Genomic DNA, 23,080 nt, shown 5'->3' with positions numbered 1-23,080 from the left:
CCCACTTTGGTAACTGTAAATTTGTTTTCAATGTCTATGGGTCTGTTTCTGTTTTGTAAGTAAGTTCACTGGTGTCATTTTCTTCGATTCCACATGTAAGTGATATACTTGTATGTTACTTTAAATCAGTCAAGTAACCTCTAGACACCTTTTCTGATTCATAAATAATGGCCTAATTGTTGTGGACACAAAATGAATGATTGTGAAAGCACTTTGTAAGCCCTAAAGTACCAAAAATTTTTTTTAAACTGAAAATTAGAGAACGTGGGAATAGAGGTTATAGTGTTGCAGGTCTGGGCTGAGTGTGTGGGTTAGCGCGCTCCAGCTAACGGAACACAGCCAGCTTGTCCACTTCCCAGCCCTTAAGCTCTGGAAGAGAGGCACTTGAGAGTGAAAGGTACTATGTCCAGGGGCAGAAATCCGACCAGAACACAGCCAAGCAGTCAGGATCTGGTCCCATGGGTGAATTAGCAAATCACTGTATTGGAATGGACCAAAGCTGAATTGTAACTTTTCTTTTCCTGTTTTTTAGTTTTATAGATTCTAAAGCCACTAACTAAATATGGAGAGTTCATTTGTGACACTATTCAGACTATGAAGAAAACACAAACTTTAAATTGGAATAATTTATTATTCTAACAAAAGTACAAAGTATGGAAAATTAGTGTATTTGAATCATTTCAGAAAGTAGAGAAAGTCCACACTAGCAGATGTCGGCTTTTAGCACCTTTGGAGAGAGATAATCAGAGTTAAGACGAGCGGCAGTCAAGGCTCCGGCCTGCCTCCAGTGAGCCAGTCCTCTGACGTAGCCGTGCTGCTCACAGAACAGTGCAGTTATTTGGTTTTTTCTCTACATTTTGAGAGTGCCCAAAAACACACTTAAAGAGAATGAGAAAGGGGTTCAGTGAATAGATGGCTGGTGGTTAGAAGGTGGAGGAGAAAGGCTGAGACAAAAGGAGAGAGGTCACGGGCTGGACGAGGCGGTCAGATAGACAGTCCGAAGGCGCTGACGATGCAGTACATGGTCTTGTTCTCCCATCGCACGGTGCAGCTCCCTGCGGGGAAGAGGCGGGCGGGCTGAGAACTGGGAAGAGCAGGGACTTCAGATCTCTCACAGGCTAAGCATTCAAGCACCTACCTCTCTGTGGCAAAGACTGGCCAGTCTCTTCAGTAAAATGTTTTAAAAGGTGACTCTAATTAACATACATTCAAAGACATGAAACATCCAAGCACACACTTCATAAAACACTGCTTTGAATAATCTAGACCTCAGCAGGGTCCAGGCACTGCAGAGCCTCCAGGGAAATGCCCACGACAAGCCGCCACAATAGGAATGAAAACCGTACCGTCAGTAGAGCTGTCCCAGAAGCAGGAACTTGCCGTGTGTAACCCCGCTCCGTTCTTCTGCATGATAACACAGGTCACTTCAATTAAAACAAACTTTTATTAGAGAAATCTACTTGGCAACACAAATTTCTTTTTGTCCACTTTCAGGGTGTACGTGTAGATCACGTGGCTGACATTCATGCTAAAAATGCTAGGGGTAGAATGCCTGGTCCTACGACATTGACATGTCACCACACTTGTTCTAAAAGCACCTGATCTGAAATGCCGCGGAATCCAGCAATGTGCCCTGCGGTGGTTCCAGCAGCCACACGGGCAGTGGTCGTGTGCACAAGACAAGTGACCTGCTCCTACCAGGAGCTTCCTTTGAGGTCAGGCCCTGTGCTGCCACACTGCTGTCTCCTGACACCACACACTCCTCTGACCAGTATTTAAGCACCACCACCAATACAAATGAGAAGCAACATTTCATTACCGATGTATTTGAATGGTTTCCCCAGCTTGGTGAGTTGGCTTAAAGTTTGTTCTACTACATTTGTGGTCCATTGATTCACTTTGCTGTGTTGATAGGCATTGCCACCGATGGCACTTTCTATGGCCTAGAAGACAAAGCACGGACATCCCCATTAGGAGGACACACCCAAACTCTGACCTTGCAGTGAGGACTGCGGGCGGTACACTTGGCACCGCCCCCAGAACTGCTCCAGCACAATTTGCATACAGTGTAAGGTGCTTTGTAGCTGTGAGGACTCCTTCACAAATACACCTTTTTCAACAGTGCTGTATTTTATTTAAGTTTTATATTCATTTTTGAAACACATAATTATATAGCATCTGTCATTTTTTAAACATTTTGACTATTTAATTTTCACTGTTGTGATTAGTATCTGGAGATAAGCAATGCATTTTCTTCCTACTGAGGCTAGAAAATATTTTCCTTTGCCCAGTCTTTTCTTAAAAGTACAGTAGAAAGAGGAATCTTTATTGGTTGTACAACTAACCATGTACAAATCTATCCGAATAATCTTGTATTTACAAATACTTCCTTTATCTAGCATTTTCTGGGAATATGTTATCACAAAAGTACATTTTTCAGAAAACTAAAGAACTTCTCTACACATTCCAAAACTTATTTTAAGTTGGTGATGATCTTCTTCGTTATGAAGTTCCTTGTCTTCCTTTCTGTGCTGCATTCTGGGGAGGGTTCACACTGTACCACTGTACGCTTCAAGAGTTATTGAGGAATACACGTGGTTCCTTGCCGTACTCCTAGTTCAGTTGGTAGTGACAATATTCCCATTTTATGATTTTCTGGGCCTTTTATGTTGATGCCAGTGTGCCTGCTTCTAAGCAGCTTTCTTCTCTACCCCTTTTCTAACTTGTGCTGAAGCTGGAAAATAGTTTTTAATGATAATTATGACCTAAAATAACAACATTCAGTGAGGGCCATGTTCTGTCCTCAGACATGTAGAAAAAAAGTCCCAGGATCTGAGTTGTACACTATGGTGATAGATTGGGGTCTACAGCTTGGGGCCTGAGCCCAGTGATCTGGGTTTTGAGGAACAAAAAGCTACCTACAGTCACACCCTGATTTTTACCTGTAGAAATTCCTAGTCATCCTGGGACTCTGAGTGGTCTCTGGCTCTCCATCCCCCATTATCACAGCTCCTTCTTCCCCTTCTTTGCCTGTCTCGCCCCCTCCCCAGCTCGGAGCTTACCGTGGGGCTGGGGCACAGGAGCTCCAGGTTCCAAGGGACCAGGGTATGCACTCAGGCTAAACCTCTAACTGGCAACTCTCTCCACACACACTTTGGAATGATTGTTTTTCAGGGAGGGAGGAAAACCCTCCTCTAATTTTGGACCCATCCGAATTTACTATTACCCAACACTTAAAATAGTACAGAATTAATCTATTGCCAGGAGCCAAAAAAAAAAAAAAGCTGTTGAGGCTGGTGATCATGTGAAAGTAACACTGCAGTATTACTCCGTGCTTCCATGGAGACTTGGAAGGTCTGCTCACGACTGTACTTGCTGCCTGGGAACCAAGTCAAAGATAATTCAAAACAAGTGAGGCCCGAGGAGATGTCGCAACCAACCAACTCTACTTCTCCCAGGCCTGGTGCAATTCACCCATCCTCCTGCTGTGTTTGCATGAAACACCAGTTTTTGTTTGTTTTGTTTTGAATATTTATTATCATAATTTATTTATTATTTTTAACACCTTTTTTTTGTGGTATGATTCCTGTACAGTAAACTACACATATTTCAGATGTACAATCTGATGGATTTTGATAGATGTATACACCAATGAAACCACCACCACAATCAAGATAGCTAACACTTCCATCACTCTCCCAGAGGTGGAAATTTCAAATTCCCAATTTATCCCTTCCCACCAGAAACACTGTTTTTTGAAAAACAATGAAAAGGAAATGTTACAGACCCTACAAAGCAACTAGAAAATCATGCCTGATGTTGAATACATATGGTAGAACAAAACCACTCTGCTTTTTGATGATATTCACAAAAATAGGTTGTGGTTCTTTATTACTCTGGCATTAGTCAATAGTTTGTATTAATAATAATTTGCATTAAAGTCAATTCCAAATCACATACATAACCTCAAATGGTACTGTTTACCTTAGATCATCTAAGGGCTATCTTTTAGCCATTGGCTTCACTGTGCTCAGACTTCACTATCTGTGGTCAATGTAGGGATGGGGGGGACTGACTAGGAAAATGTTTCTGGCCACGTTCCTGCCCCAGGCTCCCCCAGCGCTCTGCACTAGTCCAGCCACATCTACCTCGTTCCAGTCCCTCACACACACCAGGCACACTCTGGACCACAGGGCCTTTGCATTTGTCCACTGCCCGGAATGTCTGTCCCCCTCTTTTCACTGAGTTAACACTACTTCTATTTTCTCCAGATTTCAGCTCTGAACTAACTAGCTGGGTTAACCCCTCAAAGCACCATATACTGTGCCAGTTACCATCAGGGAATGCAGGTTTACATTTTTGAGTGTAATTATTTGATAAACGTTGGCCCTCCCCTCCCCTATTCTGTAAACTCCCTGCACGACAGCCTCCTGCATGTCCTCTTGATACATATTTTTGAATGAGTGAACAACAGCCTTTTTTGACTCCTTATCATCATCTAAGGGAGGCACCATGTTCGATAAAGTGGGTGGTTTAGGAATGTAAGAAAAATAAGCCCCAACTGATCATGGGTCTTGAGTAAATGGAAGTTGTTCAGTTTTTTAATAGTCACTTTTCATTAAGCACTAAGAACATTTATTTGTATACCATGCACCTTTTATGCTAAGAGGTTATAGAATCAAGCCTTAGTAACATTCAGCAATAATGCTAGCAAAATTTCCTGTCTCATTTAAAATATATAATTTACATAATATGGGAGTAATTCTTATCTAGATATTCACTGAAATAAAAACTGTTATTTGAAATGACAAAACACACAGGCTCAGTTGAAACAATTCCAAGACAGTATTTAAAACACATTATTTTCACTCATACAAGCCATTAATCAAACACTCCTTTTTAGGAAGCGTTTCTTCTCTTACCTCTTTTACAATGTTGCTCACTTCATCAACAACAAAAGCGGTCTGTAAGGAAGAAAAGTAGTTCAGCTTGATTGATCTAAAAGATCCTTTTCCACTGCATTGATCAATGCAAATTTAGGTAATGAACATAATTTAGAAATTAAGACCTTTGAAATAATCTAACCAGGCTGTTCATTTTACTGAGGAAAACATTACAAAGAGACTCAAAAACATTAAAGCAGCTCTGAGGACCACAGAGCTAGTGAGAGGCAGTCAGGAGACTTAGAATACATATATATAATTTAAATGGTTTTTGTTTTGTTTTAATCATTCCATGACCCCAAAGACTGACTTCACTTTAAACTAAAATTCAATCCCTCTGTCCATTTCAACTGGCTGCTAGGATCACTGATATAGAAGTTTAATGAGTTACTTGACTTTTGCATAAATTACTTTCTTTCCCTGATGTAAACTGATCAGGAAGCTTGAAACTTAAGATGTTTGGGTTTTTTGTTTGTTTGTTTTTAACCACTATTAGTGGTAAAATTCACAATGATTTTACTATTTGCTGTTAATATTTTCCTTCTCAGTGCTGTCCTACTTGAGGGCCACACAACCAAAGGCCAGCACAGCAGTTTCGCACCAGCGCGTCAAGATGAGTTGGACTGCCAGCAGAAATCTGGTGCCAAGAGTTTATAAACAGTTTTTTTTCCCTTTCTTTTTACATATGGTACATCTGAGTGGGTACAAGGTACCTGGAGTCGTGGGAACTTCCTTTCCTGAGCTCTGGAAATGCCTTTCAAGGGGCAGCCCCAGGCCCTCAGTCAATGTGCATCCAGGTAGAATACAGGCAGAGAGCCCCACTTCTGGTGGGGGTTTTCCTTCCTGCTGGGCTGCTGAACACTGTGGCCTGGTTCTAGCCATGCCCCTTTCTTTCCAGGAGGAGCAAGAGCTGACTGCCTGAAGCCCCCTCGCTTGCTATACTCAGAAGTCATACTTGGGAGACAAAGCCAGCATACCAAGTTAATGAAAATTAGCATTATCTTAAAGAAATTGCATTATTTCTTGAAGTTTAAAGGATCCTCCCAAGAGGCTTCAGTGATCCTAAACTATACAGGAAAGCCCCTATAACTTTCCATGTGGTTAAAACATGGAAAAGGGGTGAGGGGCATTCCTATAGACAAAAGTGGAAAGTACGGCAGCGGTACAGAATCCACTGGGCAGTTTCAGCTTCTACAGGAAAGACGAGCAATGAGCCGAGAGTACAGTTACAAAGATCCAGGCATCTACCTGAAGTCAGAGGACGCAGAGGCTGTTAGGAGGAGTGGCGTGAACTAGCAAATACCTAAGGCAGGACTACTAGAAAGGTAATCATGGTCTCAGCCTCCCAGGGCTTTATCTTGTGTAAAACACCGATCACTCTGTTCAGCCCCTTCATTTCTCAGATACTCAACTGAGATCTGGAATAATGAAGTCACTTAGCCACCTCATTGGTCAGAGCCAGAATTAGAATGCAGAGTATTAAAATGCCGGTGTTAAGGGCTTCCTCTACATTGCTATTTCCTTTCTTAAAGTTTTATTCAATATTCCTAAAATACAAGCCATTTTCCAATATTATATTCGTTTACAGGGAAAAGCTTTTCCTTAGCTAGTTGCTCCGGAACCATGGTTTCTCCTAATTATTCACTTGGTTGCTACCAGTATTCAAACACTGATGCCACTGCCAAAGAAAGTCTGTGCTAGTTAGGAAATTAGATTACAAATGAAACTCTAAGATCAATTCTTAAGCTATACATATATGTGTATATATGTATATTATATATATATATATATATATATATATATATATATATATTTCCCCCCCGCAAAACATTCCTGCTTAAACTAAATTTCAAAAATAGTAAAATATCAAACCTTATCAAATGATCTACGGCTTTTATTTCTTACAGGCTGCATAATACCTAGGACTGAATTTGTATTTCAACAACAAGTATTTATTTAGCAAGAAGAAAATGGGCAACTATCCTGCAGGACCCATCAACTATATTCCCTGAATGCTCGTAAGCTTGAAGGAAAGCCATTTAGCAGCACTGTTACCATGAATGTCTTCCGCTTGAGGCAATAAGAGATTATTTTTTTCCTCCACAAATAGGAGCTATCTTACTGACATCTCAAACTCAACTGAAATGTAAGTGACAGGGCCTTGGTGGGAGTGAACACAGTGCTGGAGAACAGGTGTGGGATCCAAGACAAAGGCAGGTTCTCCTACCGTACACTTCTGCACTTTGCCCACAGCCTGAGCATCAAACCCGTGACTGAAGGGACTTGAGATGTAACTGTACGTGTGGGTCCCGCATGCATGTCACTCGAGAGTCGCGTGAAGGTATCTACCAGCAGACGCACGAGCGGCCTTGAGTCTCCCCAACCCAAGGCGGGGTCTGCACCGCGGAATAAAGGGAGCGAGTGACGGCGCTCCGCCGGGGTCGGGGGCGCCGCTGGCCGGGGGCCCCGGGGGCGCGAGAGGGCGCGGCTGGGGGTGCTCCCGCCCGGGACCCCGGAAGAGCGCGTCCCAGGGCTGCGGAGCCGCCTCCTGGAGGAACCAAGGGCGGGCACTGCCGCGCAGGGAGACCCCTGCACGCCCCGCCCCCGAGCCCCGCCCCGGGCAGGGCGACGACGCCCTGAGCCGGCCGGGCTGGGGGTCACCGCGAAGCGCCTGGCAAGGAGCGGGTGCCGTCAGCCTGCGCCGGGGACGGCCGCCGCCCTCGGCCGGACGCGGCTCGGGTGCCTGCACACGCCCCTGGCTGCCGCCGCCCACCGCACCCGGAACTCCTGGCCTCCACCCTTCCCGTCGCCGACCCGGCAGTTACCTCCTCGGTAGCCTGGTAGTCTTCCATCTTTCCTCCTGCGCGTCGCCGCCGCCTCCCTGAGTAGAGCCCACTGCGCAGGCGCACTCAGACCCCGCCTCTCGTGCGCGAGGCGGGCCCCGCCCCCCCCAGGGCCCCGCCCACCCCCTCTAGGGCACCGCCCTTCCCTTGAAGGCGGTGCTGCCCGGGCGGGTCCCGGCGGGACCGCGGGATTAACTCCTCCCTTTTCGGTCTCCCGGGCGGAAAGTTCCGGCGGGAACCCGCCTGGGTGTCCCGGCAGCTCACGAGACAGCAGCAACTAAAACAAAACAAATGGACAAAGCGAGTCCGGGAGGGAAAGGGTCGTCTATGGCCCCTCCCTCCAGTTTGTACTGTGCGGATTAATTTGAACATTCAAGCGGGTTTGAACACCTAGTAACAAATTGTAAAGAGATTTCTGAACCTGATGGGCAGTCTGAGATATTTGCAGTTCTTTGGGGATCCAGGATTAGGAAACTTTAGCTCTGAACGAAACGTTTCTTATGGAGGTAAGTTTTCCATATAAATGAAATTTTATTTTTCCTTCAAGCACCATTAAAAAACTCATTTTGGATGGAAAATTTTGTAAAATGCTGCACACTTCCTGGCTACCTTAACCAGAATGCCATAGACTTAACTTGTCCACAAGGGTTTTTATAAAGTTAGTAATTGCACTGGTCTCTGGTACAGCGCTCTCCAAGAAGGGCAGAGTTAAGTGTGCTGCCTGTATGTGATCTGAGTCTAAGACCTTTGACTTTGTGAGCTACTTTTTCTGGTTTTACCACGCCCACGAAGTAAGCTTTGTTACTTATTACCTCTCCAAAACCTAGCAGGTAAAATCCACTTCCCATCCTCCCAAGATGGGCTGACCATAGGATCCCCAGATATGGTAGAAATAAACTGCAGAGACCGCATTCAGTCTATCCGCAGCCCTTGCTTCTACCGTATAGAAACTAAGTTCCATGCTGGCAGAATCCGTTTTATTCACTAGTTTATCTCCTGCCTCTTCAGTTGTACATGGCACCTATTAAGTGCACAGTTAAAAATTACTGAATGATTGAATGATTTCCCCACATATTATTTCTGCCTCATACTCTGTTGCAGAGAACTGGGAGTAGAGGGGGATGCAATCGCCTGCCCCCTTGTGGGAAGGAAGAGGGGCAGAGGAACACAGGGTGAAAGACACAGGGCTGCCCTGCCCTGGACACCTGACCTGAGCAGGGGGACCTGCTGAGTGGGGACAGGCTGCTCTCCCACACCTGGTTTCTGCTCCTCAGATTCTAAACTCTCTTTACCTTTTGAGTTTGGGTGTATTTATTTTTTAAATTTCTTCCTTAATGGAGATACTGGGGATTGAACCCAGGATCTGGTGTATGCTAAGCACATGCTCTACTTCTGACCAGTATCCCCCCTTTACCTTTTGAGTTTTGTTCCCTTCCTAGTGTTTCAGCCTTGAGCTTCAGTCTACATGTGATTCTATGTCTGGCATTTCTGTTTCATCTTCCTGACATTCCCAACTTCACCTGAAAATCCCATTTTAGGTGTTCTCGGTCACTTGACCCTGCCTGCCCGGTTCCAGGCCCTCAGTGACACCACACTCCAAGCCAAGCAGGGGCCTTCTCATTCTCTTCTCATTTTCTTCTGCTCCCCTGTGGTGGCCCCGGAGGCCCACTAGCTAGGCATCTTAGAATTACGTGCAAAGCAAGAGTGAACAGGTTCTGAGTGGACACCTGGAATTGAAGACTGAGGTTTGGGACATCTTTTCTAAATTGCTTCAGCCTTTAAGGAATATCGTAATTCAAATGAGTGTCCTGAATGGCTGCTGGGATAGTGCGTTAGTAATGCTTAGACCTTAAATTATATTGTGACTGAAAATCACCAGCATGTGTGTAAATCAACAGAAAACATGTAAATGTAAATTTAAAAAAATTTTTACGTAACTTTGTCTACATTGGGTATCACTCTCCAATTTTAACTATCAAAGAACATTCCTTTAATGATCATGATACATGTCATTTTGACTCTGCCCCAGAAGTGGATGAATTGGTCTGTTTATCTTCAGAACAATTTGTTCCTTACTCAGTGTGCATATGGTGAGCACTCACTTTGCAGCAGCCTCTGAGCTGGAGCAGAGGCTACAAAGTTGACTAAGATATGGTCTCTATGAAAAAATTTGAAAAGCAAATTTCAGTCAGTGGGAGGATTTGAATTCTCTAGGCTCAGTGATGCTGCAGTGCTTGTTAAAATGCAGTGCTGTGGTCTTGTATTCTGCTGAATTGATGTATGCCCTGGAGGGCTAAGGAACTTAAATCACTAGGACGTTTGGCAGTTCACTAACTGCCATTCCAGCATCTCCGCTCTGCCAAGAATGACTGCCCCTCAGCAGTCCTGGGGTATACGCACACCGACTCAGAGCTGCTCACGACTCTCCAGGATTCAACCAGATTTTGGAATAATGTTTCGTTTCTGTGTAGCGAGTCAGTGGAGTGGATCTTGGGTTTGTTTTTCAATTTGGGTCTTACCTGTAGCTTGGCAGGTGTTGGGTGCTTACTTTCTTCGAGTTGAGTCTCTTAAATACACTCTTTAGAAATGGGATTGGTGTTGTCAATGCCTTTATTTAGCAAATGTGGGCCTCATAATTGTAGCCTTGTCGCCTCCACAAATGATATCCCCAGCCCCAGTGGGGTCTGCCAGTGCTGGCCGTGCTCTGTAGCTCTTTACCCCCTAAATCCAGCCCCGTGGATGCTCGAGTTTTCCTTCCTTTCCCTGTGCTTAGGAGTGTGTTGCTGAGTTGTACCATGGAGTCATGCTAAGCTGACAATAATAATGATGATACGGTGATGAAGATGGCAGTTGCAAAACACTCAAGTCCGAGAAATTTAATCTCGTAATGGAAAAGAAAATAAACTGTGGCTGACACATATCTAAAGTGGTAAGAAATTACATGCTCAGGAGATTAGCTAAGAAATGCCTATATTTAAGTCTGCTGTCAGCTGGGACGCACAGGCACAGTGGGGCTGAAATACGTCTGTACCAACTGGAAATGGCTATTACTCTGAGCCCTTTAGGTCCCTCTTCTTCCCAATCCTGGTTCCCCCACCCCTTCCCTGGAGCCTCATCCCCAAGATCCAACAACTAAAGGATAACTCAGGGCACAGCAGGGGCATTTCTTCTGATTGGTTGGTTTTCATGCTGTGGTAGTGATTAAATGGTTTATCAGTTCTGTGTCTATGAAAAAGACGCACACCCTACATCAGTCAGCATAGGCTAGGTTAGTTGCTGAAACAAATGACGCTAGACTCTTGGTGGTTGACGACAACAAAGGTGTATGTGTTGCTACATGACCATTGAGGGTCCACTATGGCTCTGCCCCATGTCTTCTCCACACAGGGACCAGGTTGGTGGAGCATCTTGACTCTGAAGACTTTGAGGGAGAGGAAAGGGCTGGGGGATGGTGGCCCGGGTCCTGGTTAGGAAGGTGCTGCTACCAGTAACACAGATATAGAAACAGAAAGAAAACTTGTAAAGAGTAACACCCTGACAACAAGTGCTTTTTTCTAGCAGTACTGTTAACATTTTGTAAGTTTGACAGTATTTGTTGTTGGGTTTTTATTTGGTTTTAGTTGTGTGCTTTTAATTTGCCGAAATTAGTAGCTGCAGCTTACCAACTGCACCAACGTTCTCGATTCTAGGGGCCCAGCTTTAGTCATTTGCACATGCTTCTGAATAAAACAAAGCAAAAAAACCAAAGCTATACTTTTGATCTATAATAGCTCAATAACTTTGTCAAGGAAAGCTCTGATATAGGCAGTGATGGTTTTTGGAAGGGTGTGGCAATTTTAAATTTATGTTGTCTGTGATGTTCCAATAAAGTGATATCTACATCCATGTGATGAAAAAAACAAACAAAAAAATGTGCTCACATTTCATTGTCCAGAGCAAGTCTTGGCCAGCCCCAGTTTACAGGGCAGGGACATTTCCTGGAGAAGAATGCCACAACCTGCCACACACAGCTTTCTGAAGGTTTCCCCTGGTAATTTATCTTGTTCACTCTCTCTTTGCCCGACTCCTGCCCCCTCAGCAACTTGGCCACTTTCCTCTTCCACTGCTACTCTGCTCTAACCCCCAGGCCAGCCCTGGGTCACCTCACTTCAATTTCAGCTGTGATCTAATTTATGCCTGCTCAATTTCAACACCCAGGCATCTTTGCCAACTCTTCCCTGCTGTCGCCACTGTAGCCTGGGGCCTTAGGTCACTGGTCTCCAAACTTCTTTAATTACGCCCTTCTGGCAGGAACCATTTTTGTGCAGGTGTCCCAAAGGTATGTTTGTTTCAACTATGACGTATTAAACTATGAACCCATTATTAAATAGTAATAAAGTTTAGGTTTTAGCTTTTTAAAAAATAAATGTAGATAGAAGTTCTAATGCTAGCATGCCCTACTGTTATGGGCTGAATTGTGTCTCTCTCCATATTTATATGTTGAAACCCTAACCCCCTTGGACTTCAGAATGTGACATTCTCTATTTGGAAATAGGGTGTGTTTGGAGACAGGGTCTTTAAATAGGTGGTTAGGTTAAAATGAGGTCATTAAGGTGATCCTGATCCAATACAGCTGATGTTCTTATAAGAAGAAGAGATCAGGGCACAGACAGGCGCAGAGAAATCATGGGAAGACACAGAGGTAAGACAGCTGCCTACGGGCCAAGGGGCAAGCCTCCAGAGAAAACCAGTCCTAGAAACACCTTGCTCTTGAACTTCTCGGCTCTGGAATTGTGAGAGCACACACTTCTGTTGTTTAAGCCACACAGTCTATGACATTTCGTATTTGTTGTAGTAGCCGTAGCAAAGTCGTACCTGCTTTGGAAATGATCCTTCTGGCACACCCTCATCTGAAAACATTTTCCTCCAAATATCCCTAAGTGGAGTCACTGAGTATCTTATGCTACAAAACAGTAAGGCTACTGCTAAATTGACAGCAGTTACCATTTATTAAGGATCTTCTTAGGCCGAGGGTCCTCTACCACGATCACCCTGGCCTGACGAAAAAGGTGCACAATCAATGTTTGTGAGTGAGTTGAGTGAACTGTAACGTAAGAGGGAACCCTCGGAGAGGCCAAGTGCTTTGCTCAGGGCGACTCAGGTCTGTCTCACCCCAAAGCCTGCCCTCTTAATTCACTCTTCCCACTTGTCATTTTAACCCTCCCGCCCACGCCTGCTCCGCACCTGGTAGAGTTCCCCATCCCCTGAGTCATCATCCTCAGGTCACGGAGGAATGAGATTTCAGAACCAAAGAGCCAAAGGGATGATCAAAGTGAATGTCATTTACAGCCAAGGAAACTGAGGCCCAGGAATATTCTGAGAGATCTAGTGACTCCCAAGGCCACACAGGGCACCTTAATCTTGGTCAACAGCTGACTTGCCTGAATCATAGTCTCTCAATTAGAGTTCATACTAGTTCACCATCACGAGTGAGTCTGAGGGCCTCAAAAGAGCCCTTTGGGGGGGGCGTATAGCTCAAGTGGTAGAGTGCATGCTTAGCATGCAGGAGGTCCTGGGTTCAATCCCCAGTACCTTCTCTAAAAGTAAACAAATAAATAAACCTAATTACCTCCTCTCCCCCCCAAAAAAGAGCCCATTAAATAGCTGACAAAGGACTCTTATCCTGAATATATAAAAAACCTCTACAGATCAATAACAGAAAGATAACCCAATAGCAAAACAGACAAAAGATGTCAACAAGTCCTACATCAAAGTAGACATCCAAATGACCAATAAACATATAAAATGATGCCGAATTGCTCAGCTACTCTATACATCAGGGAAATGAAAATTAAAACCATAATATGATACCACCACGTACCCACCGGAATGGATAAAGTAAGAAAGGCAGATAAAATCAAGGGTTGGGGAGGACAAGGAGCCCCCAGAACTTGTTGGTGGGATGTAAATCGTTCAACAGCTTTGGGAAACGGTTTGGCAGCATCTGCTAGTGTTGAAGATACACCTAACCTGTGACCAGCAGTTCCACTCCCAGGCACGGAACCAGCAGAAACCTGTGCAGATATTCACAAAAGAGACTATATGAGGAAGTTTGTAGCAACACTATTCATAGTAGCCAACCATCATAAATAACACAAAGGCTCGTTATCAGTATGATAAACAAACACATTTTTATTTATTCATACAATGAAATAAGACAGCAATGAGAATGAACAAACTGTAACTCCATGCAGTAGTGGGCATAAATCTCATAAACATGCTGAACAAAAGAAGCCAGGCACAAAAGAGTTAACATTGTTTGATTCCATTTACAAAATGTGCAAAATCAGGAGACCTAATGACCGACATTAGAGGCCAGGATAATCGTTCTCTTTGGGGTGAAGGCATTGACTGGAAGGCGTGCGAGGGGCCCCTGGTTTGCTGCCTAAGTTTTGTTTCTGGGTAGGGAGGTGCTCACTTTGGGGAAATTTATCAATCTGTGCTTGTGGTTTGTGTCATACTCCATATGTAGGCTGTACTTCAGTGAAATGTACCCCAAAAGAGTCCAGGTCAGTCTTCCTATAAATCGATTCTTGAGTTAGCAGCTGTTCTTTGAGACTCAGTTAGTCATTTACACTTGAGGTCAGTGAGAAAGCCCTTGCAAATGTGGGAACATTTGAATATCTGAAGCCTCTGGTCTCTTGGGGTTTCCTTGTCAGGGTGAAACAGTGCAGTAGCGTCGGTTTGGTCTTTCTAAAGAGAAGACCTCTAAAAACGCAAACTGTTGGCAGACCAGAGCTCCTGGGTGTGGTTTCGGGTGGCTTGCCCCCCCACCTCGCCCCGGTCCTTGATGATGTGGGGTACTAGTCACAGAGGCACACAGGGCCCACCCACCCGACAGGAAGGAAAGAGAAAGACGTCAGTTGTTCTAACATGAAGAAAAGTTGACTTCCTTCTCCAGAACGAGCTCTCCTCTCTTGAAGCTGAGGCACAGGTAGGCTGAGCATCCACGTCTAGCCGTTCTGGCAGGTTGTCTTGAGGGTGGGGTGGGTAGAGATTACAGTTACTATAACTTCTCTTAAACTAATAACTTTGAAAAGGTGGGAAATAAGAGCAATGATACATTAGACAAAGGATGGCTTGTAATTTTATTGAATAGCATACATTTTAAGTGTAGGGTAAGAATGATTTACATGGAATGAAGGAAGTACTTTAGAGTTAGTTAAAAAACCAAACCAAGCCAAAAAAACACTATCCAAAAGTGATATGGTGTGAATTTTTTCTAAGGCGGTGGTGAGTGTTGTTTGATTTCTTTTTTGGTTTGTAAATTCTTATACGCACAGTTTATTTCTGTTTTGCTCTGAATCTGCTTTACAGATTCAGATTTTTTTGATCAGCCATAGTCTCGAGTTTGGAGGTAGAACATAAATGCGATTTAAAAAATTTTTAAATTAAGTTAGCTAGGGTTTAATTTAAATTTCTTTCAATTTAGCCTCCTTAACTCCCTAACAAAATTTCATGACAAGAGAAGAGGTTATGAGAAGAAAATGCAAATTAGAGATTAAGGATCTACTAAGAAGTTAGAATTGGTATAGAGAAAGACTTTTTTAATGTGTATTTTTATTGAAGTATCATCAGTTTATGATGTTGTGTCAATTTAGAGAAAGATTATTTAGCCAGGATAGTGGAAGATTCTAACTTCTTAACTTTTCTGCCTAAACGAAGCTTAAGGCTTTGGAGTTAATCAGGCCCAGTTTAGAGTGTGACTTTAGGTAAATTACTTAATTGTTCCAAGCCTCACTCTCCTCATCTGTAAAATGGGTGTCCTTACTTCACCATGCTGTAATGAGGACTGAGGTAATATGTGCAGAGTCCATGTCAAACTGGCCCAGAGTAAGTGCTAAATAAACAGTAACAGTTGGTACAACAAAAAGTATAGCAACAATTATGTGTAGTACCATATATATAAAACAATATATTAATTCTCATTTCTTTACCCTTCCATAAGAAAAGGTCAAGTTTAAACCTGAAAAATCATGGATTTCTATTTTACTTTGACTTTGATTGTAAAAAGGCATTTTGGGGTTTTTTTTGGTGGCGAGATATCTACCTGAATGAGAAAGAATAATTGGAATCTACAATTTCAGGGATCTTTCTGGAAGAAGCACTCTTTTGACCTTCTATCTTGGGTTAAGTGTCAAGTTTTCTAGACTTAAGCCCACATACACGCAACGTCACATATTAAGGACAGAATTTTGAGGGACCTGAAGCTTGTACGACATCTGGAGACTTCTTTAAGAAAGTAATCAAAAACCAGGTATGGGTCAAGCATGTGAGGGGTCCCAAAGCCGGAGTACACTGGCATCCCAGGAAATTCACCTCTGGTTCAATGACCAGACAAATAAGTTGTAAAAGTTCATGTCTACTTCCGTGTCACATTTCCTGATGGACACACAGACGAGTTATCTCACCTTAGCGAGAAGGAATCAGCCAAACCTGTGGGTATGAGCCTGCCTTGAGCTGGGACCACAGAGACAAGAGCCATCCTTGGTTTGCCTCCTTCCTTAGGTGGATGGGCTGGTGGTCCTCGTGGCTGTTCCAGGCGTCCATATGGAAGGTAACGGAGCAAAAAAAGAGGTGACCTTTTCAAGTAGAGCTTCAAGGTCCGTGTAGTCACTCAGCTTTTCCCCTGTGTTCTAGGCAGAAAGCATTTTGGCTGCACCCTGAAAAAACCTGCAGTTTCTCAAGGAAATGGCTGTGGTAAAACAGCACAGCAGCGGGGGATGCTCTGAAGCGACCTGGGCTGTGAGCGTTGCTAGGCTGTGGCTTTCAGCCTCCAGCACGCTCCGTCATCTGCCTCGAAAGTCTGGGCAGCGGCGACAGTCCTGTCCACACACACGCACATCCTGCGATCTGCTGCATTGCCTCTCATCACAGACAGGTGGTGAAGCAGTTAGTCCTTTGATCTGATGACCAGCTGCTGAGATGAGAGATAATTAGATGAAAGGATGAGAGGACTCCGCCTGCAGATAAAGAGCGTCTCCTTTCCTGTCCTTTTCTCGCCCTCCATTTCATGTTTCTTGGACTTTTTTCTTCCTGGTCAGATCTAGAAAGCCACAGTCAATCTTTGCAGTTAGGCTAGGAGAGCAAGCAAGTGTTGTTTCGAAATTCCAGCACAAGATTGAATATTTTCATTCCCCTGGCAGAGTGGTCCCACATATTTTTCCCCTGCCCCCTGCTTTCTCCGTATGGAGTGAATCATTCTCCTCTGTAGGTGCTTGTGTTTTTAAACTCATCCTACCGTGTTGTAATTTATTTGTTCGCATGTCCATTTTCTGGCTAGAATGTGAACTTTTTGAATGCAGAGATTGGCTCCCATTTATTTTATGTCCTCAATACCTGGCACATACTTGGCACACAGAAGGCCAATGAAATTGGTACCGTGAGTCAATGCTCTAACCACCACAACCAAACTGTGTTTGTCTGGATGCAGAGTTCCACTGGCATACAGCATGGCTGGATGCAGACAAAATGGAAATACGTGGATTGAAGCTCTGTGCTGGGTTTAGGATGGGACCGCCACCCCTGCTGCCTGCGTCCCTGCTGGTCCCAGAGAGATGGCTTGGAGTCCTGCTTTGGGGCCTGCCTGAAGGGGAAGGCAGAGAGCAGAGGGGACTAGTTCTGAGTCCTACTGGCTTTGATCCAGCTGTTGCTCTAGGGCTGGACCCAGATGATTCTGCAGTTGGGGTTTGATCCCATATTGTCCAACACCCAGACCAATACTGAGATGGAACACTTTGCTGTGGAATGCTTCTCTAAGTGGGAGACTTTTTCCTTCTGAGTGATGCTATGGTGTAGGTTTTATTTATTTTTTTAATTGTTAAATGAAATTAGACGGGGTAGGTGGGATGTGGTAAAACAAAGGCAGTCACTGGTACCAAATTACAAAAATGCAATCGAAGAGAGGTAGGGTAGTTCCATGTGGGTGAGGACAGAGCCTGAGTCCAGTGCTTGGGACAAACTAAAGATAATTTAAGAATTTGTTGGTTGTATAAGAGAGTGACTAAGTGTCATCACAGAAAAATGAATCTAGATTTCATTATTCAAGCTTTGAAATTGTGAATTTCTGCATGAGATCATTAAGACAAAATACTTTTGAGTGTGCTCCTCGAATTCTGAAACGACTTAGATTTCTCTATGCTTTCCAGATTTCTGAAGGCTGGAGCTTTCTGGAGCGAGGGCTTGCTCACCTGACTAACCTCACTTCTGACTCTGCTTGAATTCATACTTCCTGCTTTGGCAAGTAAACCCGCATGTCGCAATATTCAGGTTTCTCAATTCCAGCCAGACATGAAGGATCTGTTTGCTGGGTGATAAGGAAACACTAAGATCCAATGTCACCACTAGAAAGGACACTTGAATACCAGCTGGAAAGAAGTCGGAGTCATGATAGAGAAATGTACAAAGGACAAAGGGGTTATAATGAAGGAGCAATTCACTTTGATCGTAAGTAAGGAGAAAGGTCCTGAATCAGGTAGCAGTTAATCTGGACCTTGAAAGATTAACAACAGTAATAATGATACTATGACTACTACCATCAATTACAGGTAACATTTATCCCTGGAGTATCATATGCTCGCCACTGTGATCTGAGAACTTCACGTGTATCAACACATTCAATCCTCACGACGGCTCTAAGAAGTGGGTGCTATATTCCTGTCTACTTTATAAAGAAGGAAATTAAATCCTGGGGGCTTCTGTGACTTGCCCAGCGTCTCTGTAGTTAGTCAGGGGCAGAGCAGAGCTAATCACCCAGTCAGGCTCCAAACCCTGCTTTCTGGACTGTTCCCCTCACTGCCTTCAAGTTAATTCGATTGGGGTCGGGGGGAGGGAGAGCAGGGGTGAATGCATGGAAAAAGAAAAGTGTGTGATGTGCTCAGGGAATAGTCTAGAATGTGTTCAATACAAGTGCATTGGAGCGTTTTGTGGGAATTAAGGATGGACAGTCAGATCAGGGACCAGTCTGTACTTTAGAATTTGTTTGCAGGCAGTGGCGAACCTGGGCTTCTTTACTAGGGGAGGAATGACATATTCCCCGCTCAGTGGGGTTAAATGTACTGTCCTTCACCCAAGATGTCCTCTCACTCCCATTCCTCAGACCAACAACTCTTCTTCCAGTCTCAGCCGGTGTCATCTCTGCCATGAAGACTTTCCTGTCTTTTGTCACGAGTCTCTCTCTCACTCACCACCCTTTCAGTGCTATCCCCACTGTTCCGTCGGTTGCCCGCAGCCATCTGCATGCAAGCTAATGGGTACAGCCAGCACTGGACCCCATCAGTTGCCCCTGCTACCCACTTTGTGAGTGTGACGGATGCCATGATCACACTCACTCTGTCATCCCAGACAGTAGTACATAGCGTAGTGCAAGGCACACGCAAACTGACTTTAATAGGTGTCATGTAATTCTCTTACAACCTCCATTTTTGACTCAAAAACATTACAGAAATCTAAAGCCTCCAAGAGAGAAGTATATTTGTTCTATCTATGTTTTGAAGAATTTGAAAAATAATCCAATGTGGCTTCTAATTTCTTGTGAGTGTGGGTGACCAGAAATGGAATCTGTAAAGGTGTACCTTGGTTTGCTAGTCCACCAGCTGAATGGCATTCTGTCTGACTTTCTTGGTATTTACCGTGGGTCTGTGCTGCTTGCTAATTAACTCCACCTGGTGCCCTAGAAGCCTCTATTGACTAGGAAGAAGTTTACTAAATTAATTAATTAAATTAAAAAATAGTAAGTCATTGCCATGGTCTGGGGGCACCTTGTCTTGGATAAATAGATTATAGGCTAAGAATAATTTTACTGAATCATTTTTGAGTGATTTGAAAGATGGATTTCAGTGCAGAATCTCCAAATTGGCTGTTGATATAAAACTTACAAGAATTCAAATGCCAGCCTAACAGAGATAAAGTGAAGAAAAAGCTCCAGATTCTGTTCAAGATCCAGTTGAAATAAATTAAATAATTGTTATTGAAAGAGAAACTCTGAGCTCTCAATTATGACCTGGAAATCAGACCTGGAACTGCATAAGCAAACAAACCCACAGTTAAACCCAAATCTCCATACAACTTAAAACAACAAAAACAACAGCCAATCCTCTATTTTCCCCACTCCATTCTCTTAAAACCCAATAGCGTGTTGAAAAATGAGCAAGAGAATAATACACGTCGTTTGATTTGTAAGTGACCTGAGAAATTACTGGACGTGGACAAATGCAGACTTTTTCAGTATATGGCCTTAGTGATTCAAATACTATAAGAAATGGTGCCCTCAGTCATGCAAATTTCTGAAATGATAAACAGCTTTTGTTAAAGTTCTAAACAAAAACTTCCTTCAAATTATACAATAGTTGCATTCTAGAAAAGTCAGAGTATATTAAAACCCTGAAAAACATACTTTATGCTTATATGAGTTAAATTCTATTATCAGATAATTATAATTTTCCCCTTGTTGAATTATCTGGTAACATAGGGTAACATAACATTTGTAGGGGAATGCAAGATAATTCTTTGTCACTGTGACAACTGAAAACACCCACAAATTTCTAGAGAGAAGTATGGTGCTGACCCCCCACCTTGAAAATACTGAACCAGTCCCAATATGATGAAGCATATGTGGCTCAAACGTGTGGAATGTCTAAGCCACCAAGCCAGATGGGTTACCAGGACACAGGAAACCAAAGAGAAAACATCCCCCCAGGTGTTTGTTAAATCTCACCACGAACCACCCTGGGTGCTGCTCGCTGCAGTGCTGATTGCGTCAATTCGAAAAGTCACCCTTGTTTAGAGAGCATCTGAACACAGATCCTCCAAGTTACAGAAAAAGGTACATTTCAATCCAACAATCGAAGTATTTACTCTTAGTAGTGATCAACGAAATGCTCGAGTAACTGAAGGTTTATAGAAGCCAGAGTGAAAATCTCTCGGTCAAGAATAAAAGCACAGAGGGATGGACCTCTAGTTTTCTGAGCTTTATCCCTGTATCACCTTGGAATACCAGAAAGCACCATGTTTTGGTCTCTGAAATGCTTTCGATGAGTTACAGTCTGGTGCTGCATCCTTAGTTAAAGGGAGTCAATATAATGATGCTACATGAAGCACAGTTTTGCATGTTCTGCCAAACCACTGCTCAGGTGATCGACTACCTTTACACCCTGAGAATGTCCTTGTTTTCAGTTCACTGGGACTAGACACTCCACCGTGATTTTTGGTTTTGTTTCGATCTGTTTCGTTTTGCCTTGGTTACTAGGAAGGTCAGAGATACATCTGATGCCCAAGTATAGTGACTGTTTCACTGAAGGTTCCTTGTAGAAATTGTCTGCCCCTTTCACTCTGGCTGCTGCCGTTTCTCTGACTTTAATTGTCCTCTGTCTGTTTTTATTGTGAACTACGTCATATTTCTGTTACAAGTAGGATAGGGTGTAAACTACCAGTCACTAAGTCAGGTACCCTAAGCACCTGAACAGTGCCTGGCACATTTGGGTGCTTAGTCAATATTTACTGTATAAATGGATGATGCATGAATCCCAGAAAGGAACTGATTTTCACTTTTCTAGGACTAGCAGTGGATGGCCACTAGGGGGAGGAAGAGCTCCCACTCATCCCTGCAAAGGGCTTGCTGAGGCCACAGGCACGGGTTTGGTAGAGGATAGCAGTGTTTTTAAATAACTGAATCTTGTATTTCTGGAATAGGTAAGGCCTAGACACCTGAAGGAGTGAACACTGAGTACCCCAGGGGTCGCCCAGTGAGGCGTCATTTCCAGCCCAGTGCTGCACTGGTCCTGCCTCACTGTGGAGCGGAAGACCAGGTGCACAGATCGCATGTTCTGAGCCAAGTGCAAAACTTTTCATTTAAAATACTTAAGATACAGGGAGAGGGTATAGCTCAGTGGTAGAGTGCATGCTTAGCATGCACGAGGTCCTGGGGTTAATCCCCAGTACCTCCATTAAAAAATAAATAAATAAACCTAATTACCCCCTCCCCAAATACTTAAGATAGAAACAGGATAGTTCTTGGCCCAGCAAGTATAGTTACTAGATTAGAAATAAGAAAAAACCAAGAAGAACCAAGGGGCATGTTTAGAAGAAATAGACTCATGCAGTTGTTGACGTGGTGGCAGTTTGCACGTTACCACTTAGCACTTGGGTGCACCCCGTTTCATTTCACTTTCCTCTTTCCCAGAGGCTCAGAGCCTCGGGGAACTACAATCTGCATGTTCTGTCTGTTCCTCTGGAATCCGGGGCCCGAGGAGGGATGAGCCTTTGTCCCTGACTGGCTGGAGCCCCAAGTCCTTGTCACTGTCATTTTCCCACCGTCTACACAGGAAGCCTTTTGGGATTGCTTGGGATTGCTTTCCTGAAGATCAGAGACCAGCCCTGGCTTCCCTCCTCTTGGGCAACCTTGGCAATTTGAGTGAGCCGTGTATTTCCACTTTATCCTACAACAGAGAAACTGACGAAGTTCAATCCCTTACACCAGGGGTCCTTAGCCTTTAGGCCCATGAACTTGGACATGAGAACAATTTACATCTTTATTTTCATTAACCTGTAACTAAAATTTAGCATTTCCTTCCAGTCTTTTTTTTTCTTTTTATTTATTTATTTGCTTATTTATTTTATTGAAGTATAGTCAGTTACAATGTGTCAATTTCTGGTGGAAGCATTTCCTTCCACTTGGAATATAAGCATCAAACCACAGTAGAACTATCAGGACTTGTGGCTGATACCAACCAAAATTGCAGATGTTTTCATGTCACATTGTATGTTGCAGGTACCTCAAACTATTGTTTACAATCATCGCTACTCTAAAGTTACGGTAGTTGTTAGATTCCTGCTGGATCTTACGCGTCCATGAACGCGTATATTACCATATTATAATTTTTTAAAATTTCAGTATAATCAGTTTTCTTTGTAGCTAATGTATTTTATTTTACGCGTTTAAATATACAGGCTTAGCAGATGACCAAAGATTAAGGGAAAAAGGTTAAGAATCTCTGCTTAAAGAAAATGATCCCTTAGGGCTCTATTAACCTCTCATTCGCTGATTTACTATGGATCATAAATTAATATAATGTGGGTTTCTGTTGATGCTGAACAAAGGGAGTTTAGCTTCTGAAGCATTGAAATGAGGTATTATTACTAAAGGAGTCATGTAGATTTGATGACAAAATGTCTCTATAGGAAAGTATATCGATTAGATCTACATTTTCTGCTTTTCATTGATATGCATCTATCCAGTGTTTTATTAATTCAGTGCTG

The 23,080-nt window shown here is 43.5% G+C and overlaps 2 protein-coding genes across 9 annotated transcripts in view; one reads left to right on the top strand and one right to left on the bottom strand.

The window, feature by feature from the left end:
* Positions 1 to 611: 611 nt before the first annotated feature.
* On the bottom strand, positions 612 to 7,860 carry DYNLT1 (dynein light chain Tctex-type 1). Its single transcript, XM_031456625.2, has 5 exons — positions 7,769 to 7,860; positions 4,923 to 4,964; positions 1,820 to 1,943; positions 1,347 to 1,424; positions 612 to 1,055 (listed from the first exon to the last, which is right to left on the bottom strand). Exons 1-5 carry the CDS (start codon positions 7,793 to 7,795, stop codon positions 985 to 987), a joined length of 342 nt encoding a protein of 113 aa, XP_031312485.1. The 5' UTR covers positions 7,796 to 7,860; the 3' UTR covers positions 612 to 984.
* A 248-nt stretch (positions 7,861 to 8,108) lies between these two features.
* SYTL3 (synaptotagmin like 3) overlaps positions 8,109 to 23,080 on the top strand; it is a 78,052-nt gene continuing 63,080 nt past the window's right edge. Inside the window, exon 1 of one of the 8 annotated variants that reach the window (XM_010996650.3) lies at positions 8,109 to 8,292. The gene's annotated coding sequence lies outside the window, so the exon portion shown is untranslated. Of the gene's footprint in view, positions 8,293 to 14,623; positions 14,760 to 15,930; positions 16,083 to 16,490; positions 16,707 to 17,939; positions 18,065 to 18,093; positions 18,272 to 23,080 lie in introns of those variants that run through there. The other 7 variants (XM_064486519.1, XM_064486518.1, XM_031456618.2 and 4 more) reach the window with 7 other exon arrangements.

Source organism: Camelus dromedarius, chromosome 6, assembly GCF_036321535.1.
Source record: "Camelus dromedarius isolate mCamDro1 chromosome 6, mCamDro1.pat, whole genome shotgun sequence".
Lineage (NCBI taxonomy): Eukaryota > Metazoa > Chordata > Mammalia > Artiodactyla > Camelidae > Camelus > Camelus dromedarius.
This window is presented reverse-complemented; position numbering and strand designations above follow the sequence as displayed.